Source organism: Lepidochelys kempii, chromosome 1 (assembly GCF_965140285.1).
Source record: "Lepidochelys kempii isolate rLepKem1 chromosome 1, rLepKem1.hap1, whole genome shotgun sequence".
In the NCBI taxonomy this organism is placed as follows: domain Eukaryota; kingdom Metazoa; phylum Chordata; order Testudines; family Cheloniidae; genus Lepidochelys; species Lepidochelys kempii.
Window position 1 is genome coordinate 98435669 of NC_136380.1, and position 21673 is coordinate 98457341.

The 21673-nt window shown below is 42.1% G+C and overlaps 1 protein-coding gene across 1 annotated transcript in view; it reads left to right on the top strand.

The window, feature by feature from the left end:
* HS6ST3 (heparan sulfate 6-O-sulfotransferase 3) overlaps positions 1 to 21673 on the top strand; it is a 538088-nt gene that overhangs the window by 421679 nt on the left and 94736 nt on the right. Inside the window, 1 exon segment of the mRNA XM_073348045.2 lies at positions 6332 to 6339. Within this exon segment, the coding sequence (XP_073204146.1) occupies positions 6332 to 6339 (8 nt within the window).

Here is a 21673-nt window from a genome sequence, read left to right on the forward strand (position 1 = left end):
TTGTGAAAATGAGAATGAAAATGGTGGTGCTGGCAGCTATCTTTGCCTTACACTATTTTGATGATCATGCATGTAATTGCTACTACATCCGTGCATTAACTTTCAAGAGCAATGTCAGTGGCCTGTAATGTATGTGTAGCTTCAAGCCGTAATGAAAAACAAGCTGCGTCCACAGTGTGTTACGTAGCTACCAGGGGTGAAAGTAAGCTGGTACAGCGTACCGGTAAAAAGTGGCCGCTGATACTGGCCTGTACGCAGCTGACATTAAAGCGCTGCTGGCGATTTAAAAGGGCCAGGCAGCGTGGATGGGGTGGAAGCTGACCCTCAGCCCTGCCCCTTCTGCCTGAGGCCCCACCCCTTCTTCCCAAGGCTCCGCCCCTTCCGGGGCTGGAGCCAGCTCCCGTACTGGTAAGTGTTGAATGTTACTTTCACCCCTGGTAGCTACACATGTCAGTGAAAGACTGCAGCTGTGGGAAAAGGCTTCAGCACCCCTGCTGCCAGAGTCTTTCCTGCAGTGGGGAAGAGCTGTAGCGGAAGGGAGCTTTCCAAACCTTTTGCCACTGCCTCATTCCTACTGAGCCCGAGCCTGAGCCTTTTGCTGCTGCTTCCTCCATGCCTGAGCCTTTCCCCACTGCTGGAGTCTTTCCCTGCAGAGGGGAAAGGCTCCAGCAGTGGGAAACTAGCTGAACCTTTCCCCACTACCTCCCTGCTACCATAGTCTTTCCCTGCTGTCTGCCCCCGGCCAGAGACTTTCTCAGCTGCCGGAGGCTTTTCCTATGTTGGAGAAAGATTCCAGCAGTGGGGAGGCAGCAGATACCACACTGCTAAAAACAGCAGCGTTGACAGGAAGACTTGCGTGAATAGTACATACCCTTGCTGTTGAGGCTTATTTTTACGCTACTCACCTAAGCCATGCCTCACTGGCTACCCTGCTATTTATACCTGGGCTAGGAGAGCTACTCATGTATTTACACTACAAGCCACAAAAAAGAAGCATGCAATGTAAATAGACATTTAGACTGGGCGACAGACAATGATTTGTGTGTTATGCTACTTTTTTCCCTCATCAATCAGCATTATCTTGCAATCTTATTATTAACATGAGTGTTTACTAATGAGCAATAAAAATCACAGTGCCTAGAGCAACATTTGCACAGTGAATTATGAAATAGCAACATGCACTCTTCTATTTCCTTTCTGTGATATGCGTCTGCCACAAACTGAACCCTTTCATTCGTGCTGAACAATAATATCTGAATGTTTTAATCTGAATCAGAGCAGGTTATTGCTATTTTCTTGGTTGTTTCTTTTTAGATATGGCCATAACCTTTGGTCCACTGAAGTCTTAACAGCTTGTAGCAGTCTTGGAGCCCAAGCCCAACAATCTTCCTAGAGGCTATATGTCAGGATTCTGGAAACTCATTTCTGATTTCCTCTGGCTTTTATGACTTTCATTAATTCTGATTTGTTATGAAGTGGATTAAGACTAATAGGAAGTGAAGCTGCTTTCAGTTAAAATAAATAAAGTCCTTGGGGTGAAAGGATCAAATGATGCTACAAGACAAGATGGCTGTTAAATTATAGAGCTGTACATGCAAAGCTCTACAGGAGGGAAACACATTCCCTCAAACAATCCTCCTGTATGGTAGGTGGGGTACAGACATGTTTCAAACGAGGAGAAAGCCAAAAGGTGTTGAAACCACTGTTAAGATGAAAAAGGAAAACACTTTGGCCAAACCAGCGGAGATCATGAGTCCTCAACATGAAGTCAATAGGACCGAAAAAAAGACATGACGCAGGATCCAAGACTGAGTTTAAAGAACTGATTTCAGAAGAAAAACAGACGGGATCACCATCACTCTGAGCAATAGAGGTTATTGGGAGGAGTGACATAAAACAACTCAGTGGAACGATCACTGAAGAAGAAAGCATTGAAGAAGACAAAGACATGATGTTGTGTTTATAGGAAAGTTTGAAACAAATACAATTTCTAGAGAGAGAATTTACTCAAAACTTTGATATAGAGAATGAGGAAAGGCAGTGTGTGCGGGAAAAGCCGAGAAGACAGAAGTAGTGCTAGTGAAAGTGAAGATTGAAAATCGTCCAGTTCTGTTCAAACTATGTTGCAAAACATTCAGTAGCATCACAGCAAAGGGGATATATTAAAATGGATCAGGTACACAGAATTGTCATTGTTCTGTTTTATTCTGGTTCTAACATACATATCTGAGCACTTCCCAAGAATGCATTAAGTTACCTGACTTACATGTTTCACATTTAATTCTTTCCTTGTTTCACTCTCTTTCTCACCAGAGAAAAACTGTGGGTGGGATGAATATAAATAGATGTAAGCAGGGTCTGAATGAAAGTTCCCCTGACAGCTAGCTGGGAGGGAGAGAGACCTGGGGGTGTTTATGTAAATACAGTTTGCTCCTGCTCTGCTTAGATATTCAGATAGAGCAGTGTCAAAATAATCAATTTTGGCTGGTGTTGGGTACAAATCACTTTAGTACTGAATGCAGGAGTAGTATAATGCTGTTGCCAAAATGTTGCAATTATTGTGGGAATACAGGGAAGCAGGACTGTGCTTAACCTGTCCCAGATGATGTGGGTCACCTTCAGCTGAAAGGACGTCATTAAGCCAGGGGCTCAAATGTCAGAGCCCTGTGAAAGTAAAAGGAGTGGGGACAGGAATCCCCATCCATGAGGCTGCACATCTTCATCAAGATTCTCCCTAGACTGGTTTAATCTGTTCCTCCACACTGTTCAAAGAATAGAGCTAAATAGGCTTTGTTATGTTAAATGCCCAGTCAGAGCTGAAATCAGTTGTGGTAGGATTGTGTTTCTGCCCTGCCTGCTAAGACATAAAAATCACTGAGAACTGAAATCACTTGAGGTGGGGCAGTGTTTCTGCCTAGCCTGCAAAGAGCTGAAAATTACTAAGAGACTGATGTGCAGAGGTCCCAGCGGAGAGGCAAGTGGCAGCAGAAGGTGACTGACAGTCAGCTGGTGAACAAGTGGCTGCTCCTCCGGATCTTCACGCTTAAGACTACTCACTGAATCAGTGTTAGGGTGGGCTCACATAAAAAATTTGAACTGGTTTAACGAAAATTGATATAAAACCATACAATTGTAGTCAAATTGGTGCAAGTTTTGCATGTGGACCAGCTTTTATTTTGTACCTTTTGCGCCATTTCTCTGCCCATAGTGGGAGAACCCACTAATGTAAGAGACCATTTCTCTATTAAGATGTGGTCCACACTGTGAAAGTTTGAGAGCCTATCTTGGGTTATGCAGAGAAAAATTATGCTTGTTCAACTTCAGGTGCAGATTTTATGTTTGTGGCATTTCACATTTTTAAAGGTGTCTGAAGAGAAGAAGCACCCAGCCTGAGAGGGCTCATATGATTAATGTAGGATTATTCCTGAGTAGATATAACAAGGTTTCATCTGAGCCTCTGAGGAAGAGATGAAGGGGCAGATTGAGGCCAGCAGATGGATAGTTGGGTGCTAAATGGATTAACTCAGTGTAGCTGGCAGCAAGGCCAGGATGTAAATGATACTCGATCAACTAACTGCAGATACCAGCCAGAAGGCTATTGTGGGAGGGTAAGTCTAAACGGTAAGGGTGTTGCTAAGCAAGGACACTATTAAAATTGTATGGATGTTTTGTAAAATGAAATGTAAATTCCCCAAGAGAAGGTAAGTGATTCATTGTTTTTAAAAGTAATTTTTTTTCACTGCAGACAAATTTCACAGCTAGTGTAAAAGATTTTCTATATATGTTTTTATATACATTCAGTAATTGTCTCATTTGTCTTTATGGCATCTTAAACCCCACTTTCAAGAAACTGGAAAGTTTAATGAAACCCTAATTTCTTCCTTACAAGTGCCCTTGCAATCTACCTCTTGCTCTAGTACATAATGGTACCTAGGCCCAAGTACATTTGAAAAACTGATTTAAAAATCTTCAGAATCGAATCATATTTTGCAAATATTACCATACTTATTCCATGTCTTTGTACAGGAAAGATTCGGAGAGACAAATGGGTACTTTGATACTACTGTGGTTGGTATGTCATACTTCAGATTGATTAGATTAGATGGAGCAGATTGGTTTATGAAGCCAACTGGCAACATTCAAAAGTATGTTTTGGTTTTTTTCTGCATCTGAAGGGAAAAACAATGCTAACTCTGAAAATGGTGCCCACTTCATTTACATTCTTTAAAATATTCACTATTTTCACTGTGATCAGCACAAATCCCCACTTCGTAGCACTTTGACCCATTTCAGATATAATGCCCTTATCTAAAGAAAAACTATGTGCTGCAGGAAGTGGTGTTAGTTATTCAGGATGTGGCCCTCTTCCATGTAAGCCCTGTTCTACACACACATTTTGTACTGGTCTAACTATTTTGGTTAGGAGAGTGATGATTTTTTTTTTACTGAAATAGTTATATCAGCATAACACCTAATGTAGATGCAGTTACTCCAATCTAATGATGCCTTCTACTGATATAGCTTATTCTCCTTCCTTTTTGGGAATAGCTCTACCAGGGTAAGCAGGTTTATACTGGTATAACTGCATCCACATGAGGGAGGTTATACTGCTTTAACTATACTGCTTGTTAAACTGTACCGGTATAGCTAAAGCAGTGTAACTTGTGTGTAGACCAGTGGTTCTCAAACTTATTTGATTGAACCCCCCTTCATTGTGTCTGTAATCGTTTATGCGCCCCCTCTCCCCCACCAGCACATATACTGCCATGCAGCTCTGAAGGCAGAGCAGAGAGCAGTGGCTGGGTGTCTGGCTCTGAAGGCAGTGCACAGAAGTAAGGGTGATAATGTGAAAAGCGATATTCGTCAATATCGCTTTTCACAGCAGATTTAGCGCCCCATTGCCACCCTTACTCTGCAATGTTGCCACCCTGGGGCTGACAGCCAGAGCCCCACTGCTGCCACCCAGTGAGGGATTGGGGGTGGGGGAAGGAGAGCCCAAGCCCAGGTGACAGCCAAGGCTCTAGCTGATCCCTTTAGCCCCACCTCCCACATGTGCATGGTCCTTGTGCACAAGCTCCAGCCTCCCGGGGCTGACAGCCAGACCCCTTCAAAAAAATAAAGCACACAGCTCACACCTCCCTTGGGAGGCCCGCCTCATCGTTTGAGAGCTGCTGGTGTGGACCAGTGGTTCTCAACCAAGGGTACTTGTACCCCTGGGGGTATGCAGTTGTCTTCCAGGGGGTACATCAACTCATCTAGATATTTGCCTAGTGTCATAAATATAAAGGGAAGGCTAACCACCTTTAAATCCCTCCTGGCCAGAGGCAAAACCCTTTCACCTGTAAAGGATTAAGAAGCTAAGATAACCTTGCTGGCACCTGACCAAAATGACCAATGAGGAGATAAGATAATTTCAAAGCTGGAGGTGGGGGGGAACAAAGGGTCCTCTCTGTCTGTGTGATGCTTTTGCCGGGACCAGAGCAGGAATGCAGGTCAGAACTCCTGTAAAGAGTTAGTAAGCAATCTAGTTAGATATGCGTTAGATTCTGTTTTGTTTAAATAGCTGATAAAATAATTTGTGGTGAATGGAATGTATATTCCTGTTTTTGTGTCTTTTTGTAACTTAAGGTTTTGCCTAGAGGGATTCTCTGTGTTTTGAATCTGATTACCCTGTAAGGTATTTACCATCCTGATTTTACAGAGGTGATTCTTTTACTTTTTCTTCAATTAAAATTCTTCTTTTAAGAATCTGATTGCTTTTTCATTGTTCTTAAGATCCAAGGGTTTGGGTCTGTGTTCACCTATGCAAATTGGTGAGGATTTTTATCAAGCCTTCCCCAGGAAAGGGGGTGTAGGGCTTGGGGGGAGTTTGGGGGGAAAAGATGTTTCCAAGTGGGCTCTTTCCCTGTTCTTTGTGTAACACTTTGGTGGTGGCAGCTTTTAACCTAAGCTGGTAAGAATAAGCTTAGGGGGTCTTTCATGCAGGTCCCCACATCTGTACCCTAGAGTTCAGAGTGGGGAAGGAACCTTGACACCTAGTTTTACAACAGGCTGCAGAAGAAGCACTAGCGAAGTCAGTACAAACTGAAATTTCATACAGACAATGACTTGTTAAACTGCTCTGTATACCATACACTGACATGTAAGTACAATATTTATATTCCAATTGATTGATAAGTATATGGTAAAAATGAGAAAGTAAGCATTTTTTCAGTAATATCATGTTGTGACACTTGTTATTTTTATGTCTGATTTAGTAAGCAAGTAGTTTTTAAGTGAGGTGAAACTTGGGGGTATGCAAAAACTTGGGGGTATGAAAGGGAAACAGTAGTCTGGAAAGTTTGAGAGCCACTGGTGTAGACAAACCATGAATCTGTACAGTACTGACTTCTGGGGATGTAAAACCCGAGGTCCTGACTATACAAACAGTTATTAAAATTCAATTTCTATTAACCTAGGTGCCTTTGCCAAATTATTATTTTGATACTTACATTTTCATTACTAAAAGACCAGCTTCTGTGGAAATCAGTGTTAACTCTTTTTAACTTATTTTTCAGAAAGTTTATTTTCTACTTGGGCCTAGAATAGAAGCAAGTTCCAACAAACTTTCTTACGAATTTCTAAGAGGCACTTTGCTAAAGTTGTACCAAAGGCCATTGCCCCCTCCAAATTACCCTATTAAATATTTGTTACAGTATTGCTCTTTCACTATTTTATATCATTGTTCCTATTAACATGAACAGGTAAATTCCTCCAGCACATTTCATGTTTCGTTTTCTCCTCTGGGGTCATAAAGTGCGCCTTGTAAAATGGTCACTAAGATTAATGGATTTAACATGTTATTGTCATCTTGTCCGAATGTGGTTGAATTCTGTTGCTGTGACTTGATCCCTTAAAGTATTCCTATGTAATTTCAACCTACACGTAGTTCCTTCTATTTTAATTTATTCTCTTTTTAAACCTTTGGTTTGTAGTTTTGGCTCACTTATCTAAGCTGTTTGACTGAGATTCATTCATTTGTACCATTATTGGAATCACTAACACCCTATAATCTGTTACACATATATTTCCCACTTGCCAATGAAGTTTGAACACTAACGGGTGGGTAAAGGAATAAAACCAGTATATGGCTTTGCTGAACTTGGTTACAGTCCTGTCTTGCCTGTTGTTATCCTTAGGCCCAATTCACTCAGCATTCCTAAAAATGGAGGATGCTAATACTGTTCATTAGTAAATAGCACTGTATTGTGAAGACAATACTTTATTTCAGTATCTCTAACTGCATATTGCAATTTATAAATATAGCATCATGGTATGTTTTGAAGAAGACTAGAACTTTTAAAGTTTTTGTTTGATTTGTACCTCTTCAAAAAGGAAATTGATAATTTTTTCCCATTACATACCACTGCTGCTTTTGGGAAAAAATATAAATCCCAAAAGCGAGGAGTTGCATTTCACTCCTATAGACATGACTTCAGCTAAAAGAAGACTTACTTTTAGCTGTAACTATTGGCTTTATAGAAAAGAAAAATCAGAACAATTAACCACCCTCTAATTAAATATGGTTAATAAAAGTGAATGTTGAGAGCAATAGCTAGGCCAAGGTGGACAGTGCATGTTTACAATGAGAAGAAGTATAACAGAAGGCAAAAAAGTTCAAGCCACCAGGCTTGACTGTTCCCTGACTTCTACCAGTTCTCTCCCTGTCAGATGATTCTTCTCCCTGACAAAATCCATAACCACCTTACTTCCATTCCTTAATGCATTCCCAGAGTCTAGGTTTCCCACTGATTCCTCAGTCCTCCTGCACATCCATGAAAACTATTTTTCTATCTAATAGACCCTCAGCCTGTTCCAGTTACCACAAAGTCCATGTCTAATACTATTCTCTAATCTTCCCGGCTCCCACTAGAACTATACCCACCCCCTGAGGAGATTACCTACCAATAACCATTCAGGTTAATTTTTCCTTGCACAGACCTCTCACTCCTCTTTTCCCATCTTCAATCACCATCGGGACCACCCTATTGCTGAAAGACTCCAGACTCCTCTCTCCCTGCCCATCTGATCCTGGAAGTCGTTAAAAGGCAAGAGAAGGCAACATTGGCCTGGGGACCCCAGAAGAAGGAAAGGCAAAATCTTTTTCCATTCTATCAGGGAGAAAACAGGACATAGGAACATGTGACCAAAACTTGTAGTCGCACTATAAATGCTGGGAAAAAGCAGGAGAGCTCCTATGCTGTCTGCCAGGGGAAAACTGTACTGGCTGGAGGCTTTGAGTCAAACTTGTAATAATTTTTATGATTCGCTGAGGAAATCCTTTTCACGTATACTTGGTACTCGTCTGAAGAAAGCTTGACTATATATTTACCTTGCAAACTCTTAATCACATTGAATAGTGCCTTGATCTGTAAGTAGACCGATTACCTTCTGTAGGGCTGCCTGCAAAGTAAGGTACTAGTTTACATATGTAAAGGGTTTCAGAATCTGGCCCTTAGGGATCTGGTTGGAGAATGCCCTTCACTGGGCCCATTTTAGGATTTGGTTAGTACTGCAGCACTTTGGGCTATAGCTGAAGCAAACTGTTTTCGGTGTATAGGCCTTAAATGGACAAGGCCTTGGTGACTTTTTTTTTGTGGTGCTTTGAATTTTGTCCAGCTACTTTCTCCTTCAGAAGATCTCAGAACCATTATAAGCTCCCAACAGCAGGGGGGCCAGTCAGAATACTGATATGGCCAGAACTATGCCAATTGACAACACACACAGCTTGAGATGTTTGTTAAAAAAAACCTGCTTAAATTAGTTTGTGCTATTGATAGCCATGGCTGGGGGTTCTTTCTAATAATAATTACACAGGGAATGGTTAACATTTTGATTCCAGTTTATTTTCTAAGTAATGCTTCTGCTTTGTTCTTGTATATTGATCCTAGATGCCATATTTCTATTATGTTTTTCTCTATGCCAATGAAATTTTATCTTAATCTTGCCTCCAAAGACTAAAGACTTTTGTTTCTTTTAACCTTTAGAAATCGCTGTGATAGCAACTCCCTTTGTCATTGTGGCTGCCCTTTGCTGTTCCATCTCCATTGCTATGTCGTTCTTTGTTTTCATAAAGTGACCAATACAATGGATGATCACTCACATTTGAGTGAACTATTTTCTTATATGTGGCTGGAAATTTTGAAGATTTATAATTAATTTTTCTTTATAGAGCTCAGAATTATTTAGTTTTTCTTATTACTCTTACCGTTTGGATTAGGGGCTTTAGAGCTCTTTCCGTCACTATTCCTAGTCCCTGATCATGTTTTTGGTGTTTCTAAGTGGCATTTTCCAAGAGTGACAATCCTTTGGGTAATTTTTGATACAGTACTTCACCACTGCATGCCTGTGTAAAGCTGTATTTATTTCTTTAGAGTTCTGTATTATATCAAAATCTTTAGGCTACTGAGATTATTATATTAGTTTAATGATTGTTTTGCCCAGTCATTTCTCTTTCTGATATATGGCTATTCAACTGTCAGCAATGCCGTGAAACTATTAAACTGGGCCAATTGCATTTGGAGATGAATGTGTTTGAGCATTCTGCAAGTATTATTCAATTTCTGTGCTATGCATATGCAGAGATTCTTTGTGCCTTGGGCTGTTTCAATAATCCTAGCCTCTTTGTGAGATAATTTTTATATTTTAACCAAAGCTTCCAAATTTAGACTTAAATTCATTCATTGTTTGCACCAAAGCAGTTCACTGCCTTAAAAGCTACAAGATCTGTGACTTATTTCTGTAGAAAAAGAGGAGATTACTTACAAACAGTTGTTTATTATTATACCAGGCTAATGTATTAGACCCAGTTACATGGCAAGGACACAGCAAGGTTGTCTTAGTGTGATGATTTTTTAATATAAAATTCAAGCATCAGAAATCTACATTTTCTATGAATAGCCCAGCTCTACAGTTTTAATCATACAAAAGTAAAAAATATATTATTTATTGTGACTTCCTCTATAAAAATGAATGCTTAAATAATAGCATTAAACAGAGCTAACTTGCCTCTAATATGACTGAAAGATGGGGCCAGCATCCTTTTTTGGAGCTGGAAAATTTCAAATTCTCTGATTCGGTTGCCTTCTTCTTCACAGTGCTTGTCCTTAAGAGCACGAGACAGTAGGTTTCTCCGCTTTTCTCCCGTTCATGCTCTTAACTAGGACCTATCAAGATCCTGGTTCTTGCATCCAATTGGAGACAGCACCAACAATGCCATAACTCTGAAGTGGAGATGGGGATAGCCATGGCTCTGCTTGTGTACCCCTATCAGTAAGGTGGGGGGTATAATGTATAAAGGATGGAGAGATGGCTGCTGCTGTGTGCACTCACTTAGGGTATGTCTACACTGCCATGTAAGCCCAGGGTTCGAACTCAGGCTCAAGCCTAACACCCCTTTCATCTACACACAAATCACATTACCCCAGGGCTTGGTCCCAGGACCCCATGGGGATAGAGGGCCTGAGCCTGAGTCAATTCCTGTTGCTTTGCAGTGTAGACACAGCCCCACTGGACTCATGCTCTGGGAGTCCGCCAAAAGTATCCCATGGGCTGACGGATTGTCCTATGGTCAGTCAAGTTTGGTGGATAGTCATGTTTTCCCACACTGCACCATGAACAAAGGGTTAGAAGTCTGGGATATGGGTGGTTGGACTCAGGCTCGCATAATACAATATAGACACTCGAGCACCAGGTTAAGGTCAACAATTCCTAACTTGGGGATATAAATGAGTGTAGACAGTCAAGCCCGCGGTTAACAAACCCAAGGTCTGCTAAGTCAAGTTCTAACCCTGGGCTTACATTGCAGTGGAAAGATACCCTTACTGCTCCCAAAGACATTGGGCTTACCCACACACACTGCCTCTGAGAGCTGCCTCTTAGGACAGTGAGCCCTCTGCACAACAGTTTAAAAAACAATAAAAGCCCTTAGAAAGTAGTTGAGGACATAGACAGTTTTGCTTGCTAGGGAATACATAGCATGTTTCACGCTTAACTCTGAATCTCCTACCTTTCCTGAGTTTGTCCCACTACTTTGTCATAGTCTTATGGCTGAATTGCCTTATAGTAATCTAGTTGTTGTTCAATACATGGATTATGATAGTGACTTCTCTGAAAATATCTTAAAATATAGAACCTGCTTCTTTTTGCATTTACACTAAGGAGTAAATTGGGAGTCAGTGGTGTTACATTAGTATAACTGAGATACGCCTCATACCTGTAATGTGTAGAGTAACACTGAGTGCACGGATTTAAGGTGCCGTACTGACTCTATACTCCTGTACACATCACACAGGCAAAAGAACAACAAAATTGGTCCTTAACGTTAGTCCTTAGTAATTTATTTTATAAAAGATTTCTAGCTTGATGAGTATGAGGATGTGGAATGTTTCCTTTGTTGTACCTACAAACCACACTGTCATTTGTAAGCTTCCCAACGCTGCCTCTCCAATGTGCTTCAATTCTGAATAGAAGCCCCCAGTTCTAGGAGATAACACTTTCCCCATGAGAGGGACATAAGTTTTTTGTTTGTTTGTTTGTTACAGGGGAGCTCGTACCAACCCCTATATTTAGGCTGCCTAATCTTTCCCATTATAAAAGATTCTTGTGTGCCTTTTTTTTAAAGAAACTGTACCACGTCCATAATTTGCAGCATGCCAAAATAATAATGGAACAGGAACATTCTAAAGAGCCAGGCCCATGCTGCTGGTGCAGAAGCAGCATACACTGTACACTAGTATACCAGGAAGCTGCAACACAGTTGTAGTAGGGGTAGCTTGGGTTCCCCCAAGAATGCCCTCCTTGAACCCATCACATGACCCTAATGGCCCATACCCCTTTCTCAGGGCATCACTTAGGGCTTGATCTCTCCCTACCTTGTGTGGGAGTGAGGACTAGACAGGGGTCTCCTCCAGCCATGCCCCAAATCCAGCACATGAGTCCCAGTGGTCCATCCCTATCTCTGGGGGCATAACATGGATCAGGAGCTCTCCACTTTCTGTGGGTGAAGGAGAGAGTCAGGCCATACTGCCATCAATAACACCCTGGACCCAGCACATAGCCCTGGCAACCCATTACCTTTCTAGGATAACAGCCGCCTTTTGCTGCCAGCTTAATGTAAGTTGTTAGTCTCAAGCTGTGCTGCCATGCTGATGCCTCAGGGCTCAAACCTTGTTGGTGATGCATGGTGGAAGGTTGTTCCAATTGCACATAACAAAACTGAGGGTTTTTTAACCTTTTTCTTTACTAAAAACACTAGGCAATTACATAGAAACAACTACATTAAAAGAATAAATCTGTGTTGTACAGCTGTGGTTTGTAGGACCTCTGTTCCATTTGCTCTTTGCCATTGGAAGGTGTGTAGAGAAGAAGGCAAGGGACTGCAGGAAGGGAAAGGATGCTCTTGTGGTTCAAGCAGGTGAATGTGACTGAGGATAGCTCAGTTCTGTCCCTCCCTCTGCCACAGAGTTCCGATGTGATGCTGAGCAGGGCACTTAAACCAGGCTCTTCACAGGTAGCCACTAAATGTGTGTTCATTATTTTCTAGGTGCCCAAATTAAGTATCTAGGGCCTGTTTTACAGAGTGCTGAGCACTCACAACTACCAGTCAATGGGAGCTGTGGGTGCTCAGCATCTTGGCCACTAAATGTTTTCTGGAAGAATGAGCACAGAAGTGGACATCAGGAGTCCTGAATTCTAACCTGGCTGTGCTACTGAGTCACCGTGTGACATCAGGCAAGATTTTCCCCCCATTTTCACCCTCTGTAAAACGGGGAGAATAATCATGTTATTTTACAGTGATAAAGGAGATGTGGAAACAAATTAATTAGTATTTGAGAGGCTCTCTCAGATACTACAGTGCTGAGTGCCCTTGAAAGGAGCATGAGGAAACAAGTAATTCCATATTCAATGCAGGGTGTGAATAGTGTGCAGTAAATATAGCACGGACCACAGATCAAACGATGAGGTTAAAAAGAAATATTGAACAGCTGCCTCATTCCCTGAGCACTGACCATCCTGTCTGTGGAAAAAATTGTATGTGACTGTGTAAGTAAAGACAGATTCATAATGCATTTGCACAAGGCGGCCAAATTAAAGTTTCTGCAGGCAACCTTAATTCTGGCACTTCCTAAGTTTTGAGTGTTTGCTTTGCAACTTAGATAACTTTCATTTAATGTAGGGTGTTTTTGGTAAGCAGTTATTTGTATAGTTCCATAGAGGTGCATGACTTTTTAGAAGCGGATAAGAAAAAGTCTCTGTCCTCAGGAGCTTACATTTTAAATTAACTCAAAAGTCAGCGACTGCCTCCCCCACAAAAAAAAGATTATAGTGAGTGAAGATAGTAGAGGGAAGAGAAACTGATGGCAGAAGGGGGACCTTGTTGGTTCGAGCAGTCTTGATGACCATTTTGTTCTTGGCCTCACTCTTAAAAAAACGCCAACAGAGTTGCCCGTTCTGCTCGTATATTTATTGGATACCTGTTGACGAAGACTGAGAGCACCAACTGATGCCACATAGCCTACCAAACTGCTGTTGAGTGACAAGGGCTTTCAGTTGCTCCTCTCTTGGGCTATATTTGAAAGAGGCCTATAATGGAAAGCTGTGTATAACAGGGCAAATCCTCTGAGCCAGTCAGCTCTACTTTGTTTCTCAGAAACAAAACAAAACAAAAAACCAGGTTAGAGCACACAACCTTAATTTGACAACAAGTTCTATTTTAAAAAATGGCAAGATTTTCACTTGGCCAACAGAGAGAATAAAGGGGCTTATGAGCTTCCTTATCCCCCTGCAGGAACTACCCCATCAAAAGACACAGAGGAGTGGATAGGGAGAGCAATCTCTGTGCAGCTGCTATGGTCCTGCCATGCAGGTGGAAGGGTAGGGAATAGATGGAGCCTTAGCTCTGCTACATACCACCCAAATTTCCTCCCCCCTCTTTTCCTCCCCAGGGCAAGTGAGGAAGCAGGATAGAGTTGTCACAATGCATTCCCTCATCGTAGAATTGCCAACCCTCCAGGGTTGGCCTGGAGTCTCCAGGAATTAAAGATTAATCTTTAATTAAAGATGTCATGTGATGAAATCTCCTTGAATACATCCAACCAAAATTGGCAACCCTTCCTCATCAGCTCCTGGGCCAACACATTTGCATACTGCCTCTTACTCAGAGTAAATACTATTGTTACAATCTAACCCTGAGCTACTTTTGTATTTGGGGCGGTGGGGGGGGGAGGTTTAGGTGACCTGCTAAAGTAAACTTAAAAAATTCAGCAGCTTTAACCGTATGTCCTGAATGCCCCCAACAGCTGCAAGCTAAGAAGGGCATTCAGCACATAATTACCTTCAAACTAACTTTTTTCTTTTTAGTGTCCATGAGTCTATCCTTGCTATGGCTGGCTGGCTCCCACGCCAAGTGATGCCCCAGCATGCGCAATGCTGGTGATGTAAAAGCCACCATTGAAGTATGAGACAAGCAGTGGGGGAGGGGTCAGGTAAGTGCCATTCTGAAAATATATATTGCAATTATTTTATTTGTCTTTATAAAAAGATTTTGCAAAACCATGCAATATTTATTTTTAAAAAGGAAACTTACATGACCCCCAAGGATATGCCATCTGAATATGGCTTCCTTGATAGTTGTGATGTTCCTGGAGATGGCAGTTAGGTAGCCATGGGTCAGATATTTTTCTGAAAAGGAAAATAAGTCAGTCCTGTGCTGAATGTTTCAATCAGCCTGACTACAGGGGATATTCAGCAGCTGTAGTTTAGTGGAATGATTTCATTTATGTTTGACAGAGCATCTTTAAAAATCATCACTACTAATTTATCATATTTACAGTTGGGCTTTTTTTTAATTTTTGAAGTTTTTCTCTGCTGGAACAGGTTGGAGCAAAATAGTTGGCTGAGACCATGTATATCAAAATGCATCCTGGAATGAAGTTTTACAGAAGAATTAAAACCTCACAAAGTTATAATTACATCAGCACAAACACAATGCTATAATGAACCTGACAAGTAGCTGCTGGCAGTACGGAAGTGATTTACGTTGTGCTTTAGAGCTGGGGAATTGAGAATCTCCAGTTCTGGTTCTCTAATATGATGGTCTAAATATAGCACAGAGGAGATGGGCAATGATTTCATTACCAAGCATTCCCTCTTGGCCATCAAAAGTATTTTAAGTCAAGTCACCTTCTAAGAAGAGGAGGATGCTTTGTCTAATCCTTCTATATACATTATACTGAAAGTAATGAGTGGGGAAAGGGCCAACTAGGAGGATTTGATAAAACCTCCAGCCTCCATCTACTACATGCATATGTGCACTCAGGTAGCCACAGTCCTGTAGTGTGAGGGTATGTCTACACTGTAATAAAACACCCACAGCTGGCCCATGTTAGCTGATTCGGGGTCGCAGGGCTTGGGCTGTGAGGCTATAAAATTGCAGTGTAGATGTTCAGGCTTGAACTGGAGCCTGGACTCTGGGACCCTGCAATGGGGGAGAGTCCCAGAGCCCAGGCTCCAGCCTGAGCCTGAATGTCTGTATCACAACCTGCATCCCAAGCCCCATGAGCCTGAGAAAGCTGACTTGGGCCAGCCGTGGGTGTTTTATTGCAGTGTAGACATACCCTGAGTCTCTGTGGTGATAGTAAATGCCAGGACTCCTCAAGATGTTGGATAGGAGGCATAGTGAGACCAACCTGAAAGAAGATGCCTGCAAAAGATTTTCCTTTTAAAATATAAAATCATCTAATTTTATAAGTGTTTGTAATGTCTTGTGGCCTGCAGTCATTGTTTTGCTGCCAATGTATGTTGTTAAAATGGATTGTGATTTCACACTAGAGTTATTGCTGTCTTTTGGCATCAGTTAAATTCCTTTCCCATGGTTTCAGTGTTGAGGAGAACACTGATAGCATTAGAAAGGATTGTATTCCTAGGAGGCTCTGTTTGTTCCCAGTGGTGAATCAGTTTTTATTCCTAGCAAGTTTTCTTTCCAATCATTTTCATTAACTTTGTTTTACCATTACATTCACAGGTTGACTAACTTGAGTATTTTCAGGCTCATTGTTTTTAAACTGAGTCATATGCAGATTAACATTTTCTAAACATTCTTCCAATCAAAAAAATTTTATGTTTGGAACTTGGAAGAAACTTTTATCTAATTCAATACAAGGCATGCTCATAGCAGCAGCCTGCAAGAAAAACACCTGTTCACATGAAATATATGCCTCTACAGCAAGTGAATAGTACTGTAATACTTCACAATGCTTTAAATCCCATGAGCCAAAATCTATTTTAAGTGGTAGTGCGGGCTACACATACTTCAGAATCAATTAATGGTTATTACGTTACAAATGTCGAGTCCACATTTCCTGAAACGTTGCTGAATGACAAGCTGTTAGTAAAATCCTACCATTAAAGTTGAAATTCCACTTAATATAAAGTGTTAGCTGCTGTTTTATCAGCATAATGAATTGGACAAGCAGAGACTGCCTCCAGAATCAAGCTTCTGCACAGGCCAAAGTTCACTGCTATTTAAAGCAAACAAAAATGCATCTGGGTAGTCATCCCTTTGTAGGATTTGCTATGTCCGTGTTGTAAATCAGCACGAATTTTGTACATCTCAATGTTGGCAATGCAGTAGAAATGCTAATATCCTATGATTTAGCATGTTAGTACTTGACTGTTGATTTCAGTAAAGGCGTGGTGTACCCAAAAACCTGTTATACTAGGATGTGATTTCTTAGGATGTGTTATATTAGGATGTGGTACCTGGAAATCATGCTGGTTTTTTGGTTCCCATCTGTGCACTTAAAAATGAACAAATCATTCTGAAGTATGTAAATTTTGAGGGCCTGATTTTGTTTTAAGAATAAATCTGATTTTTCTTTCATCTTTAGTTTTTAGTCTTCTTTATTTCAATGCACGAAAAATTGTAAAGTTGAGTGAATGATTTCTTCTTTGTTCCCACTCTACTTGCGCACAGAAAGCAACTGTCTCTCCTTTATTTTTTATTGTATTATTTTCCTAATACACCTCAACCCCGATATAATGCGGTCCTCAGGAGCCAAAAAATCTTACTGCGTTATAGGTGAAACTGCGTTATATCGAACTTGCTTTGGCCCCCCTGCTTCTTGTCCCCTAACCACCCCCTCCAGAGACCCTCCCCATCCCTAATCATCCCCAGGACCCCACCCAACCCTCCTGCTCCCTGTCTCCTGACTGCCCCGACCCCTATCCACACCCCTGCCCTCTGACAGGCACTCACCGGCAGCGGCGGAAAGCGGAGCAACGTGGCCCCAGCCCGCTCCACTCCACCAGCTCCCAGCCGCGGCGCTCTGCTTCCCGCCTCCAGTGAGTGTGGGGAGGTTGGGGAAAGAACATCCTCCGCTCTCACCTGCGGCGGGAAGCGGAGTGACACGGCCCCAGCCCACTCCGCTTTCCTTGCCCCGGCCCCAGTCGTGTTGCTGGGGCGGCCGGGGGTGGGGGTTGGGGAAAGGTCCTTCACTCACCGGCCGCGGGAAACAGAGCGCCGCGGCTAGGAGCTGGCAGAGTGGAGCAGGCTGGGGCCGAGCTCCTCCACTTCCGCCGCTGCCGGTGAGTCTGTGGGGGGGTGGGATCCCTTCCCCCAATCCCCCTCCTCCAAGCGACATGGCTAGGGCTGGGGCGAGGGAAGCAGAGCAGGCTGTTCCCAGCCCCCCACTAATCACCCGGGCCACTCTGGGCCTGCGGAGCCTCCAAAAGTGCCCCCCACAGCTCCCACCTCCCAGACCATGGGGGGGGGGGAGGCCCTGCCCCTGACTGCCCCCTGAGACCCTCTGCCCCTTATCCAACCCCTCGGCCCCGGCCCAGCACCCTTAACATGCCGCTCAGAGCAGCGTGTCAGAGCCTGACGCCCTGATCCGCCAGAGCGCGCAGTCCCACCCCCCCAGAGCGCTGCTTTACCACATTATATCCGAATTCATGCTATATCGGGTCAGAGGTGTAATAGAGGAAACATTGTCTGGCAGGACAAGAAATCAGGAAATCCAGCTTTTATTACTAGCTTTACCATAAATTTCCTGTGTGACCTTGGGCAAATCACTGAACAGCTTTGAGTTTTGTTTCCTTGTCTCTAAATTACATGGGTGTTGTGAGGCTTAACTTAATTTTTGATGGAAGGTCGGATAGAACAAGAACAAAAATATTATTTGTTAACCAACAACAATATTCGTAGCGCTTGGGGGAAATCTGATTGTTCAGAAGCCTGGAACAAGTAAAAATGTCCCCTGGGTAAGCACAAGTGTCAGGTTTCTTGCTTGCTAAAAAAAAAAAAAAAAAAAAAGGTAATGGGGCTGTAGCAGTGGACCAGTCAGAAGGGAAGGGTATGGGCTGAATTGATTTCAGCCTCGCAACTAGAGCCTGCCAGAAGGCAATGTAGTGTAGTGGACAGAGCATTGGACTGGGAGTCGGGAAACCTTAATGCCATTTCTGGCTCTGCCACTAGAATGCTGAGTGACTGCGGGCAAGTCACTTCAATCACTCAGTGCCTCAGTTTCCCCATGTGTAAAATGGGGTTAATGATACTGACTTTCTTTGTAAAGCCCATTGAGATCTACTGTGAAAAGCACTGCTCAAGAACGAGGCATTATAATTATTAACAACTGAATTTCACTTCCATGAAAAATGTCAAGGTTTGGGGAAATGTTTCACCTCCAATTGGGATTAAATGCCCAAACCTCTAAATTGTTTGTGAGAGTGAAATTCCACAATATTTTGACTTGGAAACACCAAAATGTTCCTACAGCAAAATATACTCCCCAGGCTCCCTGGGAGCCCTGGCTCTGTGACAGCGTGCCAGGGTGGTGGGCAGGTGAACTGGCAGGAAACCAGGCAGGTTTCAATTAAAAATCTGGCTGAGTTCTATCAGAAGTGTTGTCAAAATGGACTATTTTGATTTTGACAAATTGGCACTTTCTAACGGGAAAACATGCATTGGGAAGATCTGTGACCAGCTCTACACACAAGTAATGCCACTGTTGAGCATGCCTTGGGCTGAGGCTGAGCCTCTTTTGATGCATTGCCCATCAGTGCTCTGATCAAAGTTTTGATTTGACTTACGAGGGGAGTAGTTGACCTTGACTCTTCAGTTATATTAAAGTCATTTGGAAGAAATTATCTTTGCTAAAAGGGCAAGCAAGAGTTTAATTTTCCAGTCAAGCTAGAATAGCTTTATAGAGTACACTTAAATAGTTCATTCCAATTTTAGAGGTATTCTCGATTCCAGCAGTATCCCCCATTTTAAGTATAGGGTCTATCATTGACATTAGTAATACCTGTACAACTGACATGAACATTTTAAGTGTGCCTGTAATAGGAGTTTTTAGAAACTTTCAAACCTAACAGCAGCAGCTGCAAGACACAGTTTGATTTGGTTTTAGGAGGACAATAGGCAAAAATACGTTATTTTTTGCCAGAAAGGGAAGTATAGTTTAATTTCCCACTCAAACCAAAATAGGTTTTGTAGTTAAACTATAATTAGATTACTTGCTACTGCAGCTACAAAACACAATCTGATGTGATTTTCCGGAGAAGTTTCTCTCTAATAGTTGGTTATACTCTTACGCTGCTGCCAGCGCCAGGCTGTTTAATTATTGCAAATAAAATATTGATTTAGTTACTATTTTAAAAGTATTTGTGAAAAACAAGCTGCTTATACACACAAATTTAGTTGATATTCATTTTTAAAAATACCTGGAACAAATCAAAAATGGGAAAAATACCCACCACCATAATCAGCCAAGGTAGGGCCTGCGGCCAGTTAAGAGTAAACATGTTGCACAGAAGTGTATGCTAATCAATAGGAGAAACAGGAAGATTGAAGGAAGCACTGAGTGCATGTTTTACCACGGTACAGTCTTCAAATTATCAAAGCATTTGCCAACTTATGCTGGTCCTGAGGGAGCACTTCCGTAAAGATTTTGTGAGATTTTGAGTCCATTGTAGATAGCTATTTGTTTCATTTCTTTAGTAAGATAGTTTTTATAATAGCAATTAGTTCAGCCAGACTTGTAAGCAAGTTACATGCCCACATGGCAGACCCTCCATTTACTGTATTTCATGGAGATACGGTTGTCCTTCAGCCTTGCCTTAGAGTCCTTCCTCAGGGTTTTTTCAACCTGAAACTATGGTAACTTATATTTTTCTATCTCCAGGTGGTTTCAGGAAATAAATCAGTGGGGACACAGTTCCTCCATCTGATAAATGAGTGGTTCAAATGAGAGTGCTTTCACCCAAAAATCTTTTTTGAGTTCAAAGCACACAACTGAAATAGCAATAGTCTAGAGCAACCCAGATATAGTTACCCAAAGTCTGAGGTGATGTCAAATGGTCAGCAGCAGGCTTCTGGTGGCCAACCTTCCTCCCAGCCACTGGGGAGTTGGATGTCAGCCTCCTAACGCATAGGAAACCTCTCCCAAATTACACACTCTGACTGATCTTTTTATAGGTTGCTCAAAACAAAGCTAGTAATAACTCATAATAACCCCTTGCAAATTAGCAATTTTTCTAACATCAGCAAGCAACTCCTAGTCATAACATCAGTTATTTCTAACTTTCTGGTGTTCTCGCTCCCAGTTAATTATGGCTGAATGCACAAAATGGCTGTGGTATTGTCAGGTCAGTTTCACTCATGACAGTGTCTGAATTCCATATTAATCAAAAGATTAGTTTATCAGTTTTCTTTCCTAGACATGCTCATAAAGGAGAATTCAAGTTACTGCCTTAGATGCTCAAAGAGCTTTAGCTTATTATCCTAGCAGGACTGAAGAGTTTTGAAAATCCCCTATTTTTTGTTTATTTCCTACACTGACAACTGAAAAGGTCACATTATTTCTTCACAGTCACTATCTAGATGGGTTACACAGTGTATAGTACAGGTATATAAGACTGCATCTATTTCTCCTCTTACTGAGGGTAGAACGTACTTGAGTAGGGCAATGACTACCTCTTTATCATACCTCAGATGTTGCAATAGTTGCAATATGTAAGGCTGCCACATGGAGTTCTGTTCGTACCTTTATAAAACACTATTCCTTAGATCTGGCATCTAGAGCAGCTGCTCAATTTGGTAGGGAAGTACTCCAATCCCTATTCAGTTAGGACTCAGAGTGCCACCATCCATTAACGGGGTACTGCTTCCCAAATTCAAGGCAAGGGACTTTCAAAGAAGAAATAGAGTTACTTACTTGGAACCAGAGTTCTTTGAGATGGTCTCTGGATATTCACACTCCTTGCCCACCTTCCGCTCTTTGTTGGAGTTCCATAAAATTCTGCCTCTGAGGAAGCAGTGGAAGGAACTGAGGTGGCAGAGGACACTACACCCCTTTTTATAGCCTCTCCCTCAGAACATTAAGGAACACTAAGAGCAGGAGTCGGAGGGGTGCTTGAGCACTATAATGAGCACTGATACAAGAAGGTTGCACTATCTGAGCTGCATTGGCCAGTGCACCCCATGAGTATGAATATGCAGAGTCAGTCTCAAAGAACTCCAGTTCCAAGAAAGTGACCTCCACTTTTAACACCAGATGGAATCATTAGATCATCTAGCTTGACCTCTTGTCTAACACAGACCATGTAACATCATCCAGTTACTCCAGTAATAAGC